The 20517-nt window shown below is 48.2% G+C and overlaps 2 protein-coding genes across 2 annotated transcripts in view; one reads left to right on the top strand and one right to left on the bottom strand.

The window, feature by feature from the left end:
* LOC144937253 (transcriptional repressor protein YY1-like) overlaps window positions 1-20517 on the bottom strand; it is a 422669-nt gene that overhangs the window by 157971 nt on the left and 244181 nt on the right. The window lies entirely within an intron of this gene.
* The window catches only part of LOC144937250 (serine/threonine-protein phosphatase 2A 56 kDa regulatory subunit gamma isoform-like), a 53218-nt gene that overhangs the window by 15575 nt on the left and 17126 nt on the right, over window positions 1-20517 (top strand). The window contains exons 3-10 of the mRNA XM_078864649.1: window positions 5652-5871; window positions 8939-9138; window positions 10184-10294; window positions 13530-13622; window positions 13961-14091; window positions 16013-16072; window positions 18325-18433; window positions 19563-19616. Coding sequence (XP_078720775.1) covers window positions 5652-5871; window positions 8939-9138; window positions 10184-10294; window positions 13530-13622; window positions 13961-14091; window positions 16013-16072; window positions 18325-18433; window positions 19563-19616 — 978 coding nt within the window. The remainder of the gene's footprint in view (window positions 1-5651; window positions 5872-8938; window positions 9139-10183; window positions 10295-13529; window positions 13623-13960; window positions 14092-16012; window positions 16073-18324; window positions 18434-19562; window positions 19617-20517) is intronic.

Genomic DNA, 20517 nt, shown 5'->3' with positions numbered 1-20517 from the left:
TCTGTATTGGATGGGAGGGTTCTGTATGGGATGAGAGAGGGTTCTGTATGGGATGAGAGAGGGTTCTGTATGGGATGAGAGAGGGTTCTTTATGGGATGAGATGAGGGTTCTGTATTGGATGAGGGTTCTGTATGGGATGAGAGAGGGTTCTGTATGGGATGAGGGTTCTGTATGGGATGAGAGGAGGGTTCTGTATGAGATGAGAGAGGGTTCTGTATGGGATGAGAGAGGGTTCTGTATTGGATGAGAGAGGGTTCTGTATGGGATGAGGGTTCTGTATGGGATGAGAGGAGGGTTCTGTATGGGATGAGAGGAGGGTTCTGTATGGGATGAGAGAGGGTTCTGTATGGGATGGGAATAGGGTTCTGTATGGGATGAGAGGAGGGTTCTGTATAGGATGAGATGACGGTTCTGTATGGGATGAGAGAGGGTTCTGTATTGGATGAGAGAGGGTTCTGTATGGGATGAGGGTTCTGTATGGGATGAGAGGAGAGTTCTGTATGGGATGAGAGGAGGGTTCTGTATGGGATGAGAGAGGGTTCTGTATGGGATGGGAATAGGGTTCTGTATGGGATGAGAGGAGGGTTCTGTATAGGATGAGATGACGGTTCTGTATGGGATGAGAGAGGGTTCTGTATGGGATGAGAGATGGTTCTGTATGGGATGAGATGAGGGTTCTGTATGGGATGAGAGGAGGGTTCTGTATGGGATGAGAGAGGGTTCTGTTTGGGATGAGATGAGGGTTCTGTATGGGATGAGAGGAGGGTTCTGTATGGGATAAGATGAGGGTTCTGTATGGAATGAGAGAGGCTTCTGTATGGGATGAGATGAGGGTTCTGTATGGGATGAGAGAGGGTTCTGTATGGGATGAGAGAGGGTTCTGTATGGGATGAGATGAGGGTTCTGTATGGGATGAGAGGAGGGTTCTGTATGGGATGAGAGATGGTTCTGTATGGGATGAGAGAGGGTTCTGTATGGGATGAGAGAGGGTTCTTTATGGGATGAGATGAGGGTTCTGTATTGGATGAGGGTTCTGTATGGGATGAGAGAGGGTTCTGTATGGGATGAGGGTTCTGTATGGGATGAGAGGAGGGTTCTGTATGGGATGAGAGGAGGGTTCTGTATGAGATGAGAGAGGGTTCTGTATGGGATGAGAGAGGGTTCTGTATTGGATGAGAGAGAGTTCTGTATGGGATGAGGGTTCTGTATGGGATGAGAGGAGGGTTCTGTATGGGATGAGAGGAGGGTTCTGTATGGGATGAGAGAGGGTTCTGTTTGGGATGAGATGAGGGTTCTGTATGGGATGAGAGGAGGGTTCTGTATGGGATAAGATGAGGGTTCTGTATGGGATGAGAGAGGGTTCTGTATGGAATGAGAGAGGGTTCTGTATGGGATGAGATGAGGTTTCTGTATGGGATGAGAGAGGGTTCTGTATGGGATGAGAGAGGGTTCTTTATGGGATGAGATGAGGGTTCTGTATTGGATGAGGGTTCTGTATGGGATGAGAGAGGGTTCTGTATGGGATGAGGGTTCTGTATGGGATGAGAGGAGGGTTCTGTATGAGATGAGAGAGGGTTCTGTATGGGATGAGAGAGGGTTCTGTATTGGATGAGAGAGGGTTCTGTATGGGATGAGGGTTCTGTATGGGATGAGAGGAGGGTTCTGTATGGGATGAGAGAGGATTCTGTATTGGATGGGAGGGTTCTGTATGGGATGAGAGAGGGTTCTGTATGGGATGAGAGAGGGTTCTGTATGGGATGAGAGAGGGTTCTTTATGGGATGAGATGAGGGTTCTGTATTGGATGAGGGTTCTGTATGGGATGAGAGAGGGTTCTGTATGGGATGAGGGTTCTGTATGGGATGAGAGGAGGGTTCTGTATGAGATGAGAGAGGGTTCTGTATGGGATGAGAGAGGGTTCTGTATTGGATGAGAGAGGGTTCTGTATGGGATGAGGGTTCTGTATGGGATGAGAGGAGGGTTCTGTATGGGATGAGAGGAGGGTTCTGTATGGGATGAGAGAGGGTTCTGTATGGGATGGGAATAGGGTTCTGTATGGGATGAGAGGAGGGTTCTGTATAGGATGAGATGACGGTTCTGTATGGGATGAGAGAGGGTTCTGTATTGGATGAGAGAGGGTTCTGTATGGGATGAGGGTTCTGTATGGGATGAGAGGAGAGTTCTGTATGGGATGAGAGGAGGGTTCTGTATGGGATGAGAGAGGGTTCTGTATGGGATGGGAATAGGGTTCTGTATGGGATGAGAGGAGGGTTCTGTATAGGATGAGATGACGGTTCTGTATGGGATGAGAGAGGGTTCTGTATGGGATGAGAGATGGTTCTGTATGGGATGAGATGAGGGTTCTGTATGGGATGAGAGGAGGGTTCTGTATGGGATGAGAGAGGGTTCTGTTTGGGATGAGATGAGGGTTCTGTATGGGATGAGAGGAGGGTTCTGTATGGGATAAGATGAGGGTTCTGTATGGGATGAGAGAGGGTTCTGTATGGAATGAGAGAGGCTTCTGTATGGGATGAGATGAGGGTTCTGTATGGGATGAGAGAGGGTTCTGTATGGGATGAGAGAGGGTTCTGTATGGGATGAGAGAGGGTTCTTTATGGGATGAGATGAGGGTTCTGTATTGGATGAGGGTTCTGTATGGGATGAGAGAGGGTTCTGTATGGGATGAGGGTTCTGTATGGGATGAGAGGAGGGTTCTGTATGGGATGAGAGGAGGGTTCTGTATGAGATGAGAGAGGGTTCTGTATGGGATGAGAGAGGGTTCTGTATTGGATGAGAGAGAGTTCTGTATGGGATGAGGGTTCTGTATGGGATGAGAGGAGGGTTCTGTATGGGATGAGAGGAGGGTTCTGTATGGGATGAGAGAGGGTTCTGTTTGGGATGAGATGAGGGTTCTGTATGGGATGAGAGGAGGGTTCTGTATGGGATAAGATGAGGGTTCTGTATGGGATGAGAGAGGGTTCTGTATGGAATGAGAGAGGGTTCTGTATGGGATGAGATGAGGTTTCTGTATGGGATGAGAGAGGGTTCTGTATGGGATGAGAGAGGGTTCTTTATGGGATGAGATGAGGGTTCTGTATTGGATGAGGGTTCTGTATGGGATGAGAGAGGGTTCTGTATGGGATGAGGGTTCTGTATGGGATGAGAGGAGTGTTCTGTATGAGATGAGAGAGGGTTCTGTATGGGATGAGAGAGGGTTCTGTATTGGATGAGAGAGGGTTCTGTATGGGATGAGGGTTCTGTATGGGATGAGAGGAGGGTTCTGTATGGGATGAGAGAGGGTTCTGTATTGGATGAGAGGGTTCTGTATGGGATGAGGGTTCTGTATGGGATGAGAGGAGGGTTCTGTATGGGATGAGAGAGGGTTCTGTATTGGATGAGAGAGGGTTCTGTATGGGATGAGAGGAAGGTTCTGTATTGGATGAGAGAGGGTTCTGTATTGAATGAGAGAGGGTTCTGTATGGGATGAGGGTTCTGTATGGGATGAGAGGAGGGTTCTGTATGGGATGAGATGAGGGTTCTGTATGGGATGAGAGAGGGTTCTGTATTGGATGAGAGAGGGTTCTGTATGGGATGAGAGAGGGTTCTGTATGGGATGAGAGAGGGTTCTGTATGGGATGAGAGAGGGTTCTGTATGGGATGAGAGAGGGTTCTGTATTGGATGAGAGAGGGTTCTGTATGGGACGAGGGTTCTGTATGGGATGAGAGGAGGGTTCTGTATGGGATGAGAGAGGGTTCTGTATTGGATGAGAGAGGGTTCTGTATGGGATGAGAGGAAGGTTCTGTATTGGATGAGAGAGGGTTCTGTATTGAATGAGAGAGGGTTCTGTATGGGATGAGAGGAGGGTTCTGTATGGGATGAGAGGAGGGTTCTGTATGGGATGAGATGAGGGTTCTGTATGGGATGAGAGAGGGTTCTGTATTGGATGAGAGATGGTTCTGTATGGGATGAGAGAGGGTTCTGTATGGGATGAGAGAGGGTTCTGTATGGGATGAGAGAGGGTTTTGTATGGGATGAGACCAACCAGGGTTCTGTTTGGGATGAGACAACCTGCAACCTTCAAAGTAAGCACATTAGTTGGTGATGCTGCTGCTGCTTTGACACAATTAACAAACTCCAAACATTCGTCATTGACACTGGCCTTGAAAGGAAGAATATAATCCGCAATATTTCCGGCAGTGGCCCTTCTCATCGCACATAACTGAAGCAAATGTTTAGGTGCTACGAAGAAGGACCATTGCCCAAAACATCACCTCGTATATATTTATTTTTAAGCGACAATGTGACTTTGTGTTTGGGTTGTGATCAAACAGTCGCTTCAGCGGCTTCAAACGCAACGCGTGATCCAGCAAGGCAGCGAGTGAAGTCTTCGCCCTGTGCCAGGGGCTCGGGGTGGCTGCCTTTGGAAATTCTTGGCCTTGTTTTTAGTTTACACCTCGCCAGCCTCCATATAACCACCAGAAGGACCCGCGCTGTACACACGCACGCACGGCCGGTGATGGCGGTATCGTTGCAAGCACGTGCCGTTCACCGTGCGGTTAGCGACGCCTATCAAACTTTCTGACCGTTGTGACAGACGAGAGAACGTTGCGATTATAAAGCAGAGCGGCCAACGGAGAGGACCTTCCTGAGAGTGACCACCGAATAGACGGGGCCAGGTGGATGTGACATCACTGGATTGTTACACATGGTTGGCGTTGTGAGGCCTTCATTTACAGCAACGGATAGACAATGATGGTGATGATGATGGCTCCGGGTTGCCATCAGAGATGAGTGGCTCTTGTATGTATATACGTATGTTGAACGTCTTTCACACCGTACGTAGCCCGCCATGGAAGTGCAGGGATAGGACAACAAACTAAACTAAAAAAAACTGTTCTTAAAGAAATGAAATTTAAATTCCTATTTAAAAGTGCAGATTTCCAGTAGCTTCCTAATATTGGAAGGAAGAGCATTCCAGACAGCTGCAGAAGCGCATCTGAAAGCGCGCTATGCTGTGACCATTTTTGTTCGATGATTAGCCAAAAGCCGTTGCGAGGATGACCGGAGTTCGCATGATGGTTTCTGCTCCTTGACGAGATCAGCAAGGTATTGTTGTTCATTTGTGGCAAGCACTTTGTGTAATCAGCACAACACTTGAGTTTGACTTGGATCATGAACAGTAAGAATGAATAGTAACAGGAGGCCAATGGATGCGTATGTGTTTGTCGGAAGCAGTAGTGTAGCGTTTGGTGCACTGCGCAAGAGAACCTGGTGACCCGAGTTCGATTCCCGCTCACGGCCAACACCAGTGACGATTAATTATCTGAACCAGTTATTGGCCTCTCCGAGGTCGACTCCGCCTCAAATGCATACCTCGTGCCGTGTGTAAACATCGCCACTAGGGAGACAAAGGTGGCCAGGTGTGGTGTTGGCCACCCACCCCTTCGTGTGACGTGTGCTTGCTAACAAAAATGTTTGTATGATGTGGAGCAACTAATTTCTTTAGAACTGGTTTGTGTTAGTTTGTGGTCCTTCCCCCGCACCTGATTAGCACGGTTTTCTACGTATGGTGCGAAAGGAGTTCAACATACGGTCTGTTAAGGCTATACGGGGGGGTGGGAATCTTTGTCTTTGCGCGTGTCGCCACTCAGGCAACGGCAGCATCAGCGGCTGCCGCTGCAGCTGGAGGGAGCGGCAAGAAGCCCAACAGCAGCCAGACAGCGGCGCCACCTCCTCCGCCGCCGCAGACGCCGCTGAACAAGGTGAAGTATGCGGGGCCCCCGCACATCGTCAAGAAGGAGAAGCGGCAGAGCTCGTCGCACTTCAACGTCAGCAAGGACCGCGAGCTGCAGAAGCTGCCGGCGCTCAAAGGTGAACGCGCGGCCGTCGGCCTGGCCGCTGCCTGGCCGCTGCCTGGCCGCTGCCGATTCGATTGCGTTTTGAGAGTGTTTTCCTCCTGCTATACATTTCCACGTGATGTAGGCCGCTTTCGTCGAGCTATTGTTTGTGATGGCCGGGTCACTTCTGAAAACCAAGCTACACAGCTCGGTCGGCCTTAACCTGGTAAAAGAAGAAAAAATGGTTTTTAGTTTAGATTGAAATCTAAAATAAAAACGAATTGTTTCTTTACTCATTGTTTATTTTCTTTACTACTCTCCTTTACTGTTCGTTGTGCACGGTTGCACTTTATTTTGCGCGCGGTTCCAATTTTTGTTGCTCAATTGGTGTTAGCCGCAGAGGTCATGACATTTCAAACTAATTTTTTTTATTTTACTATGTTAAGCCCACTAAGCTATATAGATATTTTTCAGAAGCGACCTGGCCACAAATGATAGCTCAACGAAGTGGCTTATTTGTAAATGTATAGCAGCCAAATACTCTAAAACGCGTTTGATTCTAAATGGGCAAGAACAAGCCGAAAGATCCGGAGAGAGACACGCAAACTCCAAGTATACAGCAGCAGCAGGCCTCAGGGTCGAGATCGAACCCACGACCTCCTGTATACCAGGCGAGGTAGTTAACATCTCTTCACCACTGTCCCGTTCTGCTGTTCTGTGCACTGATGCCTACTATATTGAGGGCAATAGATATTGGCATGTAAAATAGATATATTGATTGATTCCGCCCGCCAATGTCACCGTTGAGTCACAGCTGTAGGCCCACGTCCCATCAACATAATTTCTTACGCGGTTCATGCAGGGAATCACTTTATTCATGCTATTGTCAAAAAAAAAAACTTGAACATTCAATTTGGAGGCTGCACAGAGCGGAGACGGTGATTTTGCTTGTGGTCTCTATGGACGGACCTACACGTCCAAGATTGTTCTCCCACTCGCATACCCATCTGCTAACTAACCCTCTTACTGATTGGCTCTTCGCTAACGTGAGACTCTTTTGTTAAGTTCTAGCTCTGACCCGCACAGTAGCACTGGCTTCACTTTTCTGTTAAACACCAGTCACATGAGACTAAATTCACATTTTTTATCTTCCATGTTGTCTATAGATTATCTCACGGTACAGTGCGTTTATAATGAATAAATCAGTGTCGTGTAATTTGAACCCTGTCCCTTGTGTTGGTATCGTATTGCTTAAATAGGGGATTCGAAACATACCCATCTAACCATGTTGCATAAACCTTAACACATCTACACACACATGTATGCACATATGTTCAGTGCATGTGACCTAATGGCCATTGAGCCAGTTTGCAAGGCCTCAAAAGTCTGATTCACTGCCGCCTTAATCCCAACATTCAGGGCTCTATTCTGATTCTCTTCACGCCAAGTGGGCTTCAGTCAGGCTTGGTGAGGTGTAGAGGAAGACCCAACCCAGAAGACGGAGCTTATCCTGTGTTTGTGCACTCGGGGTGACATTCTATTTGATGCCACTCCCCTGCACTGTAATGCAGAGCCAATGCAGTGATGTCGCTGGAGCGATGCAGCTGTGCATGTGACCATGATTTGAGTCCCTTTTCTCATGATCAAAGCTTAATATGTGTGTTGGAGACCCTGGAGCACACAGTCTCGGTAAATATCTGTGAGATTAATCCGGTTTGTATTGGGAATGCGTCTTTGAGGGTGCCCTGGGTCCCATTTCTACAATACAAGTGGGCCAGGTGCCGGTCTTGCTGGGATGCAAGATATCGTCCCTCTTTCCCCCATTACATTGTCCAGTGAGCTCACTTTTAGCAGATTTACACAATTGCAGTCCTACTCCCCTTAACCACTACACCACAAACCACTACACCACAAACCACTACACCACAAACCACTACACCACAAACCACTACACCACAAACCACTACACCACAAACCACTACACCACAAACCACTACACCACAAACCACTACACCACAAACCACTACACCACAAACCACTACACCACAAACCACTACACCACAAACCACTACACCACAAACCACTACACCACAAACCACTACACCACAAACCACTACACCACAAACCACTACACCACAAACCACTACACCACAAGCCACTACACCACAAGCCACTACACCACAAGCCACTACACCACAAGCCACTACACCACAAGCCACTACACCACAAGCCACTACACCACAAGCCACTACACCACAAGCCACTACACCACAAGCCACTACACCACAAGCCACTACACCACAAGCCACTACACCACAAGCCACTACACCACAAGCCACTACACCACAAGCCACTACACCACAAACCACTACACCACAAACCACTACACCACAAACCACTACACCACAAACCACTACACCACAAACCACCGCATGCGACCACTGAACCTCGCTAGTGTACGAGCTTTACAGTAAATAATCACTTCTCATGGCCGGGTGACATTTAAATTGCCACAAAACAACAACCGCAATAGCCATTTATGCGCCCAAAATGTAAGGATGTCGTGACAAGCAAAACCCAGCCTTGATAGATACTCGTTGACAGCACTTGCCCATACAGTGTCTGTCTGAAGGGTAGCTGCTCGCTAACAGCACTTGCACCTACTATTTTCAATTAAAAACTATGAAACTAAACTCTTTTATTTTACCAGGTGAAGCCCACTTGGCTATATAGCTCTTTTTTCAGAAGCAACCTGGCCACAAATGATAGCTCGGCAAAGTGGCTTATCACATGCACATTTATAGCAACTAAATATTCTTAAAGACATTTCTAAATGTGGAGGGGGAAACCAGAGGGCCCGGAGAAAAAATCCACGCGACCACAGGGAGAGAGACACGCAAACACCAAATATAGAGCAGGCATCAGGTTCGGGATCGAACCCCCGACCTCCTGCGTATCAAGCGAGGGAGTTAACATCTCACCATCGCGGCACTCCTCCAGTCTGTCTGGCTGAAGGGTAGGTGCTCGCTCACAGTACTTGTCCGTTGGCTGAACCGGTGGGGGCTGCTGCTGCCCGCTCGTGTGTTTCGTGCCCTGGTTAGATGCGTCGGCGGCCGAGCGGGAGGAGCTGTTTGTGCAGAAGCTGCAGCAGTGCTGCGTGCTGTTCGACTTCGTGTCGGACCCGCTCAGCGACCTCAAGTGGAAGGAGGTGAAGAGGGCGGCGCTGAATGAGATGGTGGAGTACATCACACACAGCCGCGGCGTCATCACCGAGCCCATCTACCCGGAGGTGGTGCACGTGGTACGTGGCTCGCTCACTCGCTCGCTCATTCATTGATTATCATGCTTTTTGTATGGTGCAAGAAAGAGCCACTGGCTAGTTTTAGCCAATGATGTTCGAAAGCAGTTGTATGGCTTCAAAGGAATGTCAGGTGAATTTCCTTCGGAGACCTGCAGTGGGCAGTTGTTCATAACGTGGGTGACAGTCTGGATTTCACTAAAGTCGTAAATTTGTGAATCCATTATTCGCAAATGTAGGAGGTAACTGAATCTGCCGTGTGCAGTTGTGTGGCTGATTATCGGCCAAAGTCTCTGTGGGAGAGAGAGGCCAGATAGCTGCTTTGTCATGTTAAGGATAAGGATCTTGCTGGGGAATGGTTCAACAGACCAGGCTTTGAATCACCTACAGAAGGGGTCCTTGTCCAATGATAGAAGTTTAGAGATGTTGGTGTGTGAAGATAGTATAGTAGTGCAGGCTCGGTTTTGAGAGGCATGAGCAGCTCTGGGTCAGCAAATATATATTTTTTGCACTACGTGTCTCCGGACGATTGAATGTGCAACGTCAGAAAGAATAAATTTTAGAATTGTCCACCTCGCTACGAGAAGCCTCTCTGTCAGCCTATGGCATGTGCAGAGGAGTGATATTTGATCGTAGCATCTTGGGTCAGGGTTGAGATGTTAACTACCTTGACTGGTATGTAGGATGTCGTGGGTTGGATCCCGACCCTGACGCCTGTATATTTGGAGTTTGCATGGTCTCCCCGTGGTCGCTTGGATTTTTCTCCAGGTCCTCCGGTTTTTCCCTCCACATTTATAAACATGCATTTAGATGATTTGTCTGCCATACATTTCCACATGATAAGCCACTTCGTTGAGCTATCATTGCGGCCAGGTCACTTCTGAGAAAGAGCTATACAGCTCATTGGGCCTTACCTGGATATAAAAAGTTTAGTTGAATTCTGCGCTGATCACATTAAGGTTCTTCTTGAATGAATGATGTTTGTATAGTCTGTGTTGATGGTGTCGCGGTTCGTGCATCGGTGTGCCTGTGATCTCTGCACCCCCAGTTCTCGGTGAACATGTTCCGCACGCTGCCACCATCCTCCAACCCGACGGGGGCTGAGTTTGACCCCGAGGAGGATGAGCCCACGCTGGAGGCCGCCTGGCCGCACCTCCAGGTGACGCGAGACGCATCACGGCCACCGGACTCCGCATCCCTTTCCTCGCCACTCTCGCGTTGCAGCGCCGTCATCTTCCTTTCTCATCTGTTTGGTCTCCTGCCCATTAAAGAAAGCTAGAACTGCTCTGGCAGTCGTTACCGGCAAATGCTTTTTACACAGGGTTTCCTATTTGTCAAAATCTAATTTGCTTAAAATCTGAATAAATCTGGTCGAAGACTGAAGGGACATGACGGACTGATATCACGCTCTCTTCGTTTGAAAAAAATGGAGGTTAATCTTGAGTTGGATTTGGATGTGATAGTGTTTTTGCGGCATTGCGGTGTGGTCTGGTGGGAAAGATGGGGGACCCCCTTAGCAGATTATTTCATTAACGGATTAATTAAAAGTCTGTGGACCCAGAACCGTCATTGCTAAGCAAACACGCGTCTATTATTGGCTCGAAGTCTGTCACAGCATCACGCTGGCTGCCAAGTTGCCAGTCGCTCATGTTTCATGTGTTGCTGGTGACAGTTTCCATAAACAATTCAAAAATTTCGATTTAAAGCTTTCGTGACTGCAGGGATTAATCTTCTTGGTTCTTTTGGTAAAGTCACGTAGAATGGAAATAATAAAATAATAAAAATAAAACATTATACAATAATTCTCACGACGTTTCGGCCACAACACAAGCAGCCGTCCTCAGGTGGAGAGCAGGTCTGTCGAGTAGACAGTCTAATCATTCAGACTCTGTCTACTCGACAGACCTGCTCTCCACCTGAGGACGGCTGCTTGCGTTGTGGCCGAAACGTCGTGAGAATTATTTTATTACGTTTATTTTTATTATTTTATTATTTCCATTCTACGTGACTTTACCGAAAGAACCAACAAGATGAATTCAAAAATTATTTTGGTGGATCCACGGCCTTTACTGAGCTATGGAAATGAGCAATGCCCCCACCCCCTTTTTCAGCTCGCATCATGAGACAATGGTCACAGTTACGTACGTTCATGTGTTGAGGAGAAATGTCGCTCTCCTGAACAATTATTCGTGAGATATTTTAGAGGTCATCTATCAAACTATCAGCCACCACTCTGTCATCAATCCACGGTTCTCCGCCAAATCCGCTTTATTTTTTTATCATAGGTTTAAAACCCTGCTGCTTAAACCCCCAGTGTCATCGGTTCCATCAGCATCTGCATCTTCAATTAAAAACTGTAGGTAAATAGGACTGTGATGGTGAGTAAAGTGAAACCTAGCTGCAACCACCTAACTCAGCTGACACGGTGTCACAGCTGTCCACAATCAAACTAAAAACTATGAACTATTTTTTATTTGACCAGGTAAGGCCCACTGAACTATATAGCTCTTTTTCAGAAGTCACCTGGTCACGAATGATAGCCCAACTAAGTGGCTGATGACGTGAAAATGTATAGCAGCTAAATACTCCAAATTTATGTTTCTAAATGTGGAGGAAAAACCGGAGGACCCGGAGAAACATCTACGCATCTACGGGGAGAACATGCAAACTCAAATATGCCGGCGTTAGGGTCGGGATCGGAATCAAACCCACGATCTCCTGTATATCAGGCAAGGTAGTTAACATCTTGCCACTGTGGTACCAGTCAATGAGTTGGGGGAAAAGTAAAAACTGCAATGTCTGCCCAACATCACTGACTCATGGATAAGAACACATTTTGTTGGGAGTGTCATTTCTCCATAATGACATTTTCCCAACCACAACCTTTCAACTTTGCATGTAATAAGAATGTTTAATATTTTTTTTATAAATCATTGCAATTCGTGCAAATTGCATCTCACAAGGGCAGAGGAACCACAGACGAAGGCAGCAGCCATGCGGTTGAACCGCAGCTGCTAACAATGGCCCGAGTCCTGTGGTCCCCGATTAGACATTTCCAGCTCTTAACTGTGTGATAGTCTCGTGTAAAAAGCATTTGCTAAATGCATGTTTCCAGCCGATTAATCAGCGCCTATACATCTCTCGCCAATTAAACAAGAGTCGAGGGAGGGGTTTTTGTGGCCGACAGATGACCGTACTGGATTTAACTTGTATGCATGTTTGGGGATATGCACTGATTGCAACGAACACACTTGAGACTGGGACTCGAACTACGTGAATACAAAGCAGTATTGTGATGGTTCCCAGAGACGGACTTGTTTCAGCGGTGAGCGTTGGTGACTATATCTACTGATGATTCCTAATTATTACAAAACAGTCCATTTTGTGAGGTATCCAAACTCGCTCGTAACTGCAAGCGAATAAACACAGTCAACGGACGCTCTGCATGCACAACGTAATTTAGTCCCGCTCGCTGGGTACTCTGGGAAATCACATCGTTTAAGATCAGTGAGTTTAGAAAGGTCTTTTACATTGTTCTAGATTACAATATGGATTAAATGCCCTAGTAGTAATTTTATCTTGGCAGATTCATACATTATTATTCATCAATGACTTATGATGTGATTTCACACGTTTATAATGCACCTCACGTTACCACTCGGACATTGCCACGTGTACCCCCAGGGGTCCGCATAACCCCGGTTGAGAACCACTGGTGTAAGGGGACTAGGGTAAAACAAACGTCAAGTCTCTGGTGTTTTGGAAAAAGTATTGCGCCGGCTGATGAGGATGCTGAACCAGGAGAGAGTTTGATAGATTACAAAGTGTCTCCGTGGGTAAACGGTGAGGGGGCGTGGGTTGTTTATTTTTTGTGGCGGCCCTGAACCAGCAGCCGTAATCTGGTTCACGACCCGCACAGTATTTGATTCCAAACTTTTCCGATGATGTGGAGTCTTTTGTGCTCTGTCACGGCACCTCCCATCTGGGTTAGTATTCTGAAAACAGGGATGGAGATGGTTTTGTGTCGCAGTCGGTTTCGTGAGCTGGTCTCCAACCTATGTGTGTGACTGCACTGGCTCTGCCCTCCTCACCGCACTGCGCTACGAATCCCGCTGGACCTAGTTTGTTTCCCGCTCACGGCCAACACCGGTGACGAATATCTGAACCGGTTGTGGGCCTCCCCTAGGTCGACTCGGCCTCAAATGAGTACCTGGTGCTATTAGGGGAACAAAGGTGGTCGGTTGTGGTCCTGGCCACTCACCCCCTTGTGTGCCGTGCCGGCCTTCATAGGTGCTTGCTAACAGCACTTGCCTAAACAGTCTGTTAAGGCTTTATGAAGGATCTTTGTCTTTGTCTGCCCTCCCAACCCCACTATCCCCCACCACCCCCCACAGTTGGTTTACGAGTTCTTCCTGAGGTTTTTGGAGTCGCCAGACTTCCAGCCAAACGTCGCGAAAAAGTACATCGATCAGAAGTTTGTCATGCAGGTGAGCCACCATCACAACAGTGCGTGCAGGGTGTGTAGGTGTGCATTACAAGTGATGATGTGCATCGTGTACTTTAAATCCATTCCCTTCTCACAAACAAGATTGCCCTCAAAGTCTGCAAGATCGACTGTGGTCTCATCCCCGCCTACCTTGTGTTATAACTCTTAGAAATTAAACACATATTCAACTCATTTCGGGAGTACAAATGTTAAATATAAGGTTGTGACTGGGAGGCAGGCTGCCTTGAGTATTTGGTTCTGGCTCTGGTTGTGGTCAAGGTATGAGGGGTAGGGGTTGAGTGTGAGTGGCGATGGCTAACAGCGCGTGCCTGGGCGCAGCTGCTGGACCTCTTTGACAGCGAGGACCCACGCGAGAGGGACTTCCTGAAGACCACGCTGCACCGCATCTACGGGAAGTTTCTGGGGCTGCGGGCGTACATCCGCAAGCAGATCAACAACATCTTCTACAGGTGGGCGTCGGCACCGCACCCACACTATTAAACTAAAACTAAACAATTTTATTTTTATTTTACCAGGCCCACTGAGCTATATAGCTCTTTTTCAGAAGCGACCTAGCGATCACAAACCATAGCTAAACAAAGTGGCGTATCACGGGGAAATGTGTAGCAGCCAAATGCTATAAACAGCATGATCCTTAATGTGGAGGGAAAAACCGAAGGACCTGGAGAAAAATCCACGCGAACACAGGGAGAGAGACATGCAAACTGCAAATATACAGGTGTCAGGGTCCGGATTGAACCCACAACCTCCTGCATACCAGGCAAGGTAGTTAACATCTTGCCACCATGGCGCCCACACACCAGGAACTCCACCATGCCATCGCCTTGACCAGACCCTGTCTAAACAAACATGCTCCAGCGTACTTTACCATCGCCATCATTCGTGGTAGGCATTGCCTTACAACCAAAGAGGTAGGTTGAAGGGAAATTTTCACCACCGAATTTTAGCAATTGGATACAAATGTAGTAGGTTCAACTGAGTCGCACTCTTCGACTTGGAGGCAGTGCATTTATTTAGTTCCAACACAACAGGGTGACTTCACCCTTAACACAACGACCTAGTGTGGTGAACACCCTGGCTAACCACACTGGTTACTTGAATAACTATTTACTACGGACCAACAACATACTGCCTGGGTCCACGTGCTGGAAGACTCGTAGAACGGAGATCGTAGACGAAAGATTTCTTCCCCGGGACGGAGAACCCCGATCCCTCTCGGGACTCAGCTTATACTCTCTGCGGCGTGGCCGCCTCCACCCTTGGCCATGCCCCCCTTCCAGAACCATCGGGAAAAACCTGGGTTCCAATCACGTGACCCTCCTAGCCCCCTCTTGAGCCCCCCCTGTCATTCAAACCGGTCACGTGCCTTCCCAGGTCAACCAGAGTACCATGGCCTTACCCGACCTCTCTCTTCGGACGGACACACACTCGCCGTGTCCTCTAGGGCCGGTACTGCACCCACAGCATGGTGACATCCAGCGATGTCACTCCACACACACCGTGCCCCTCTATGGCCGGTACTGCACCCACAGCATGGTGACATCCAGCGATGTCACTCCACACACACCGTGCCCCTCTATGGCCGGTACTGCACCCACAGCATGGTGACATCCAGCGATGTCACTCCACACACACCGTGTCCCTCTAGGGCCGGTACGGCACCCACAGCATGGTGCCATCCAGTGATGTCACTCCACACACACCGTGCCCCTCTATGGCCGGTACTGCACCCACAGCATGGTGACATCCAGCGATGTCACTCCACACACACCGTGCCCCTCTATGGCCGGTACTGCACCCACAGCATGGTGACATCCAGCGATGTCACTCCACACACACCGTGTCCCTCTATGGCCGGTACTGCACCCACAACATGGTGACATCCAGCGATGTCTCTACAAACAGATTGGCTATTACGATTGTTCGTTAACTCACCGGTGAGTGAGTAAAACAATAACTGAGCTTGCACGTGTCACAATTTCATTTGTTTGCTATGTCGGGCGATGGAGCATCTTGCTGTCTTTTCATTACAAAGCCAACCAAGGGGACCACGGTGGTGAGATGTTAACTACCTCGCCTGGTATACAGGAGGTTGTCGGTTCGATCCTGACCCTGATGCGAAAGCCTACATTGTTAATATTTAGTTTTTTCTTCACCGAACGTCATGAAACTGACACTAAAAACTGTACAAAAGTGCTAACTTGGTTTGGTACCCGTCCAGACGACAGCACGACTGAGGCCAAACATATTCTAACAGGAGGTGCACATTGAGTTGCATTATCCTATGGAGAATTGGTTTCTTATTCTTCCTCTGTCCTCCCTCTTCCTTGCCCATGTGTTGCTGCTGCTGCGGTGGTGGTCGCCACTTAGGTTCATCTATGAGACGGAGCATCACAACGGCATCGCAGAGCTTCTGGAAATCCTGGGCAGGTAAAGCCAAAGCCAGCCACTTCTCCTTCACAGATGCACACTTTGCCCAACTCCACGGAGGCAATACGCGCAATTGACGATGCTCGGTAAATCGGTGTTTATTTAGAAGGAAGCAAATTAATTGTATTACCACAGCACAGGTCACTTAATTTTGTTAATACAATACAATTTGGATTAAATTATACAGGCAAGCCATGCTTAGCGCAATGCCGTAGAGTACAGAATGCGCTTATTAATAGTGATCATATTTTTTTAGTTTTTTCCGCCTGAGGACGACTGCTTGTGTTGCGATCGAAACGTCGTGATTTTTTATTTATTTTAGTTTTCTACCTACGTGACTTTACCGAAAGAACCAAAGAGTATGGATTCCTGCAGTCACGAAAGCTTCAAATAAAGATTTTTTTTTTATGAAATAATATTTAGCATCTCTTAGTATTTGCTCTGTTCCCGATACCCCAATGAAGCCCTTATATGTTGCTTATATGAAAGAATTAACGGTGTCGGGAATGCATCCCCATGTATATGCAATGGTATAATGACCTCTTTTAGCGCCGACTCGTTTAGCGTTCACTTCCCCAGGAGCGCATCTTATCGTGCTAGGTGAGGTCTGCCTGTATTTATGTGACTGCATTTTAAGACGCTGTACAAACAGTGTGACGTGCACCATGTGGGTAGTAATATAAACAGTACACACGTAATTTGTAATTGAAGACTGTAACCTCAAAGCATGCGAGATAAGACACTCAAACGTGAGCACTTGTTGCACTGGGGACAGACCCGGGTGGAAAGACCGGTGCCGTGACGCTGTGGAAAAAGCACGGCGTAGGGCTGGTGCTTTAAGCCCTCCCTCCGGCAGCTGCACTCGCAAAATCTGTAACCGCATTTGTAAGTGTGGCATTGGAGTCCTCGTCTCCGGCGCGAGTAGCCAACAAACAATACAAAAACAGAATTCAAGCCAACAAGACCTGAACAGTTAGCCGTCGAAGCAACGGGGGAATCCAGAGGCATGTAAATAACGCTGATAATTCCCGTGTATGTACTGTATGCATGTTGACTTCTTTCGCACCGTACGTAGCCAACTGTGCTAATGGGAGGTGCGGGGAAGGACAACAGACTAAACACACAAAACAATTATAAAAAAAATTCGTTTTAAATCTGGATTTAAGAGTGCATAGCTCCATTGGCTTTCTACTATTGGAAGGAAGAGTGTTCCAGACGACCGCAGAAGTGCATCTGAAAGCGTGCGATGCGGTGACCGTCTTTGTTGGATGGCCAGCCAAAACCTGCTGCGGGGATGACTGGGATTCACGTGATTGTTTATGCTCCTTGGCGAGATCGGCAAGTGTTGTGGTTAATTTGTGGCAAGCACTTTGTGTGTAATGAGTGCGACATTCAAATGTATTTATTCGGCAATCGGTAGCCAATGCAGCTCGGCGAGCACTGAGCGGACGCGGTCGTAACTTGCAGTACCCGTCACAACACGTGCCAGAGAATGTTGTAGACGCTGCAGCTTGGTAATGTTTTTGCCAGACGTCCCGTACAGACCCCGCAAAGCAAGAACACTTAATGTGTTTAAATTATAATAATTATAATAATAATAACGCATTTATATATCCAAGTGAGGAGGCAACACTGGAAGCTCCACACAGACTCAATCAATCCCTTGGCTGTATCCTGGCCACCACTCAGCCCAACCCTACAACACCTGGTATTTCCAGACAGTGTCCTATCCAAGTACTAGCCACGCTCAAACCCCATGTGGTTTCTGTGGTCTGATGACATTGAGCGCACTCAGCCCAGTGGCAAGATATTAAATGCCTTGCCTGGTATACAGGAGGTCATGGGTTCATCCTCGACCATGACGCTTGTATATTTGGAGTTTGCGTGTCTCTCTCCCCGTGGTGACGTCAATCTTTCTCCAGGTCCTCCAGTTTTTCCCTCCGCATTTCGAATCAACATCACCACGCGTTTAGAGGCTTTGGCTGCTATACATTTCCACACGATATGCAACTTTGTTGAGCTATCATTTGTGGCCAGGTCGCTTCTGTAAATGAGCTCTATAGCTCAATGGGCCTTACCAGCCCCCCCACCCTACACCCAATATCATACATTTGCCACTTTCTTTCACAATCGTAAATTACATTATTTTCATTCAATATATCCGACAGTACGTGAGGCTTGAACCAAAGTTTATTCAGTTGACAAAGGTAACAAGTGGCGCTCGTCACCCGTTATGTCTTGTGTGTGAGCAGCATCATCAACGGCTTTGCACTGCCGCTCAAGGAGGAGCACAAGGTGTTCCTGCTCAAGGTGCTGCTGCCCCTGCACAAGGTGAAGTCCCTGAGCGTCTATCACCCCCAGGTGAGCGACAACTGTCTCCTCCGTGTGTGTGCGTGGTAGTGCAGCGGTAGTGCAGCGGTTAACGCGCTGCACTACGTACCCGGCAACCCGAGTTCGATTCCCACTCGTGGCCAACACCAGTGACGAATATCTGAACCGGTCCTGGGCCTCTCCGAGGTCGACTCAGCCTCAAATGAGTACTTTGTGCAATATGGAAGCATCGCCACTAGGGGGACAAAGTGGGTGGGCGTGGTCCTGGCCACCCACCTCCTCGTGTGTCGTGCCAGCCTTCATAACAGCACTTACCCCAACAGGATGTTAAGGCTATACGGGGGATCATTGTTGTCACCCCCGAGGTGAATATTTCTCAGCTGCAGTCTCTCCCGGGTGAGCGAGCATCGCCTCCAGCTCTGCATTCGTCACCCTCTGATTATCTTCACCCCCCCCCCACCAACAATCTGTGTGATCCAAAAACCCCAATGTTTTCCACAGAGGCAAACGGATGTTTTAACACACACAACAACAACGCAGTTACGAGCCTTAACACGTGCAGGCATGGGAATACAGCTGCAGCTGCGGCATACACAGCGACTCTATTCTAATATAAACTATAAGACTAAACTATATTTTACTAGGTAAGGCCCACTTGGCTATGTAGCTCTTGTTGAGAAACGACCTGGCCATACAAACAGTAGCTCAACGAAGTGGCTTATCATGTGGAAATGTATCGCAGCCAAATACTCGAAGCGCATGCTTCTAGATGTGGAGGGGAAAAACGGAGGACCCAGAGAAAAATCTATGCCACCATGGAGAAAACATGCAAACTCCAAATATACAGCAGGCGTCAGGGTCGGGATCGAACCCACATCCTCCTGTATCCCAGGCAAGGCAGTTAACATCTCACCACTGTGGCGCCCCTTCACATGCACTGCATATACTGGGGGTCATATGTGAAAGCGTGAGGTCACCATGGCAAGGGGAAGTTGCTTTGGTGGGTGTAATAAAGGGGCTGGAGAAGTCACGATCTGGGACATCGCTGTAACATGCATGGGCAAGGTGGAACGTTTGTCTCAAGCTGTTTGCGTTAAATGGGAGTGCTGATTAAAGCTGCGTGGCTTAACGACCCGGCTTCTTTGTGCTGTTCCTCCAGCTGGCGTACTGTGTTGTGCAGTTCCTGGAGAAAGACAGTACCCTCACAGAACCAGTGAGTACATCATCATCACAATCACAATTAAGGTGACATCTTAATTTTCAACATCATTTTTTTTATCATCATCACGTGGAGGGACCATTCTAGAAACCAGATCGTACTGCTTCAGGGAGACCAATGGAGTGCTGACATAGGAATGCGCCTCTCTCTCCCCATCTCTCCACGTGGGAGTAGCAGCAGCGGCAGCAGGCTTGAGGGCCTGGGGAACGTTACTGAAGTCGAGAGAGACATAGACGACTCCTGGTGATGTGCGGGTTAGACGTGGGTGCTCTGCGAGGGATGAGCTTGACGAGCGGAGCGTCAAGGGAAAACGAATTGTATATGAGAGAGACGGTGGGTGCAATGTTATTCGTGGCAACTGGCTGGGAGATATCGAGGGTAGGTGGAGGGGGTGAATGGTGGAACAATGAGCAGCATTCCTACATGTTTCCACTTTTCGTAGGGATAGGAGAGGATTTGACGGGAGCCCTGCTGGGATCTTTGGACACAGGAGGGAACTTAGCAGTGCTGGACAGAGATTTGAGGTTTACAGCAGCATCAGCAATTAGGGCAGCAATATCAATTTTCACAAAGCCATGCTGATGAGCCTGAGCCTTCCACACTAGGTAGTTAATTTCCATACCAGATTTCTTCCATTACTTCTCGACTTCAACCAGTGATGTCCCGCTCGTGGAGGGGGGAGGGCAGGTGGGAGGAAGTCTTCAGGGAGACGAGAGCGTTCAGAGTCGTGGCAACGGTAGGGTCACTGTTCACCGTGAGGTTGTTATGGTCCGTAAATCTCAGGTTTCTCAGTCTCTCCTCCGCCCCTTTTTTCTCTCTGTCCTCCCATCTCTGGGTCTGTCATTTTCTGGGTCTGTCATTCTCTATCTGCATCTCTCTGATTTTTCTGCCTCCC

This window comes from Lampetra fluviatilis, chromosome 18 (genome assembly GCF_964198595.1).
Source record: "Lampetra fluviatilis chromosome 18, kcLamFluv1.1, whole genome shotgun sequence".
Lineage (NCBI taxonomy): Eukaryota > Metazoa > Chordata > Hyperoartia > Petromyzontiformes > Petromyzontidae > Lampetra > Lampetra fluviatilis.
Note: the sequence above shows the minus strand (reverse complement) of the source record. Positions and strands in the feature narration are given on the sequence as shown.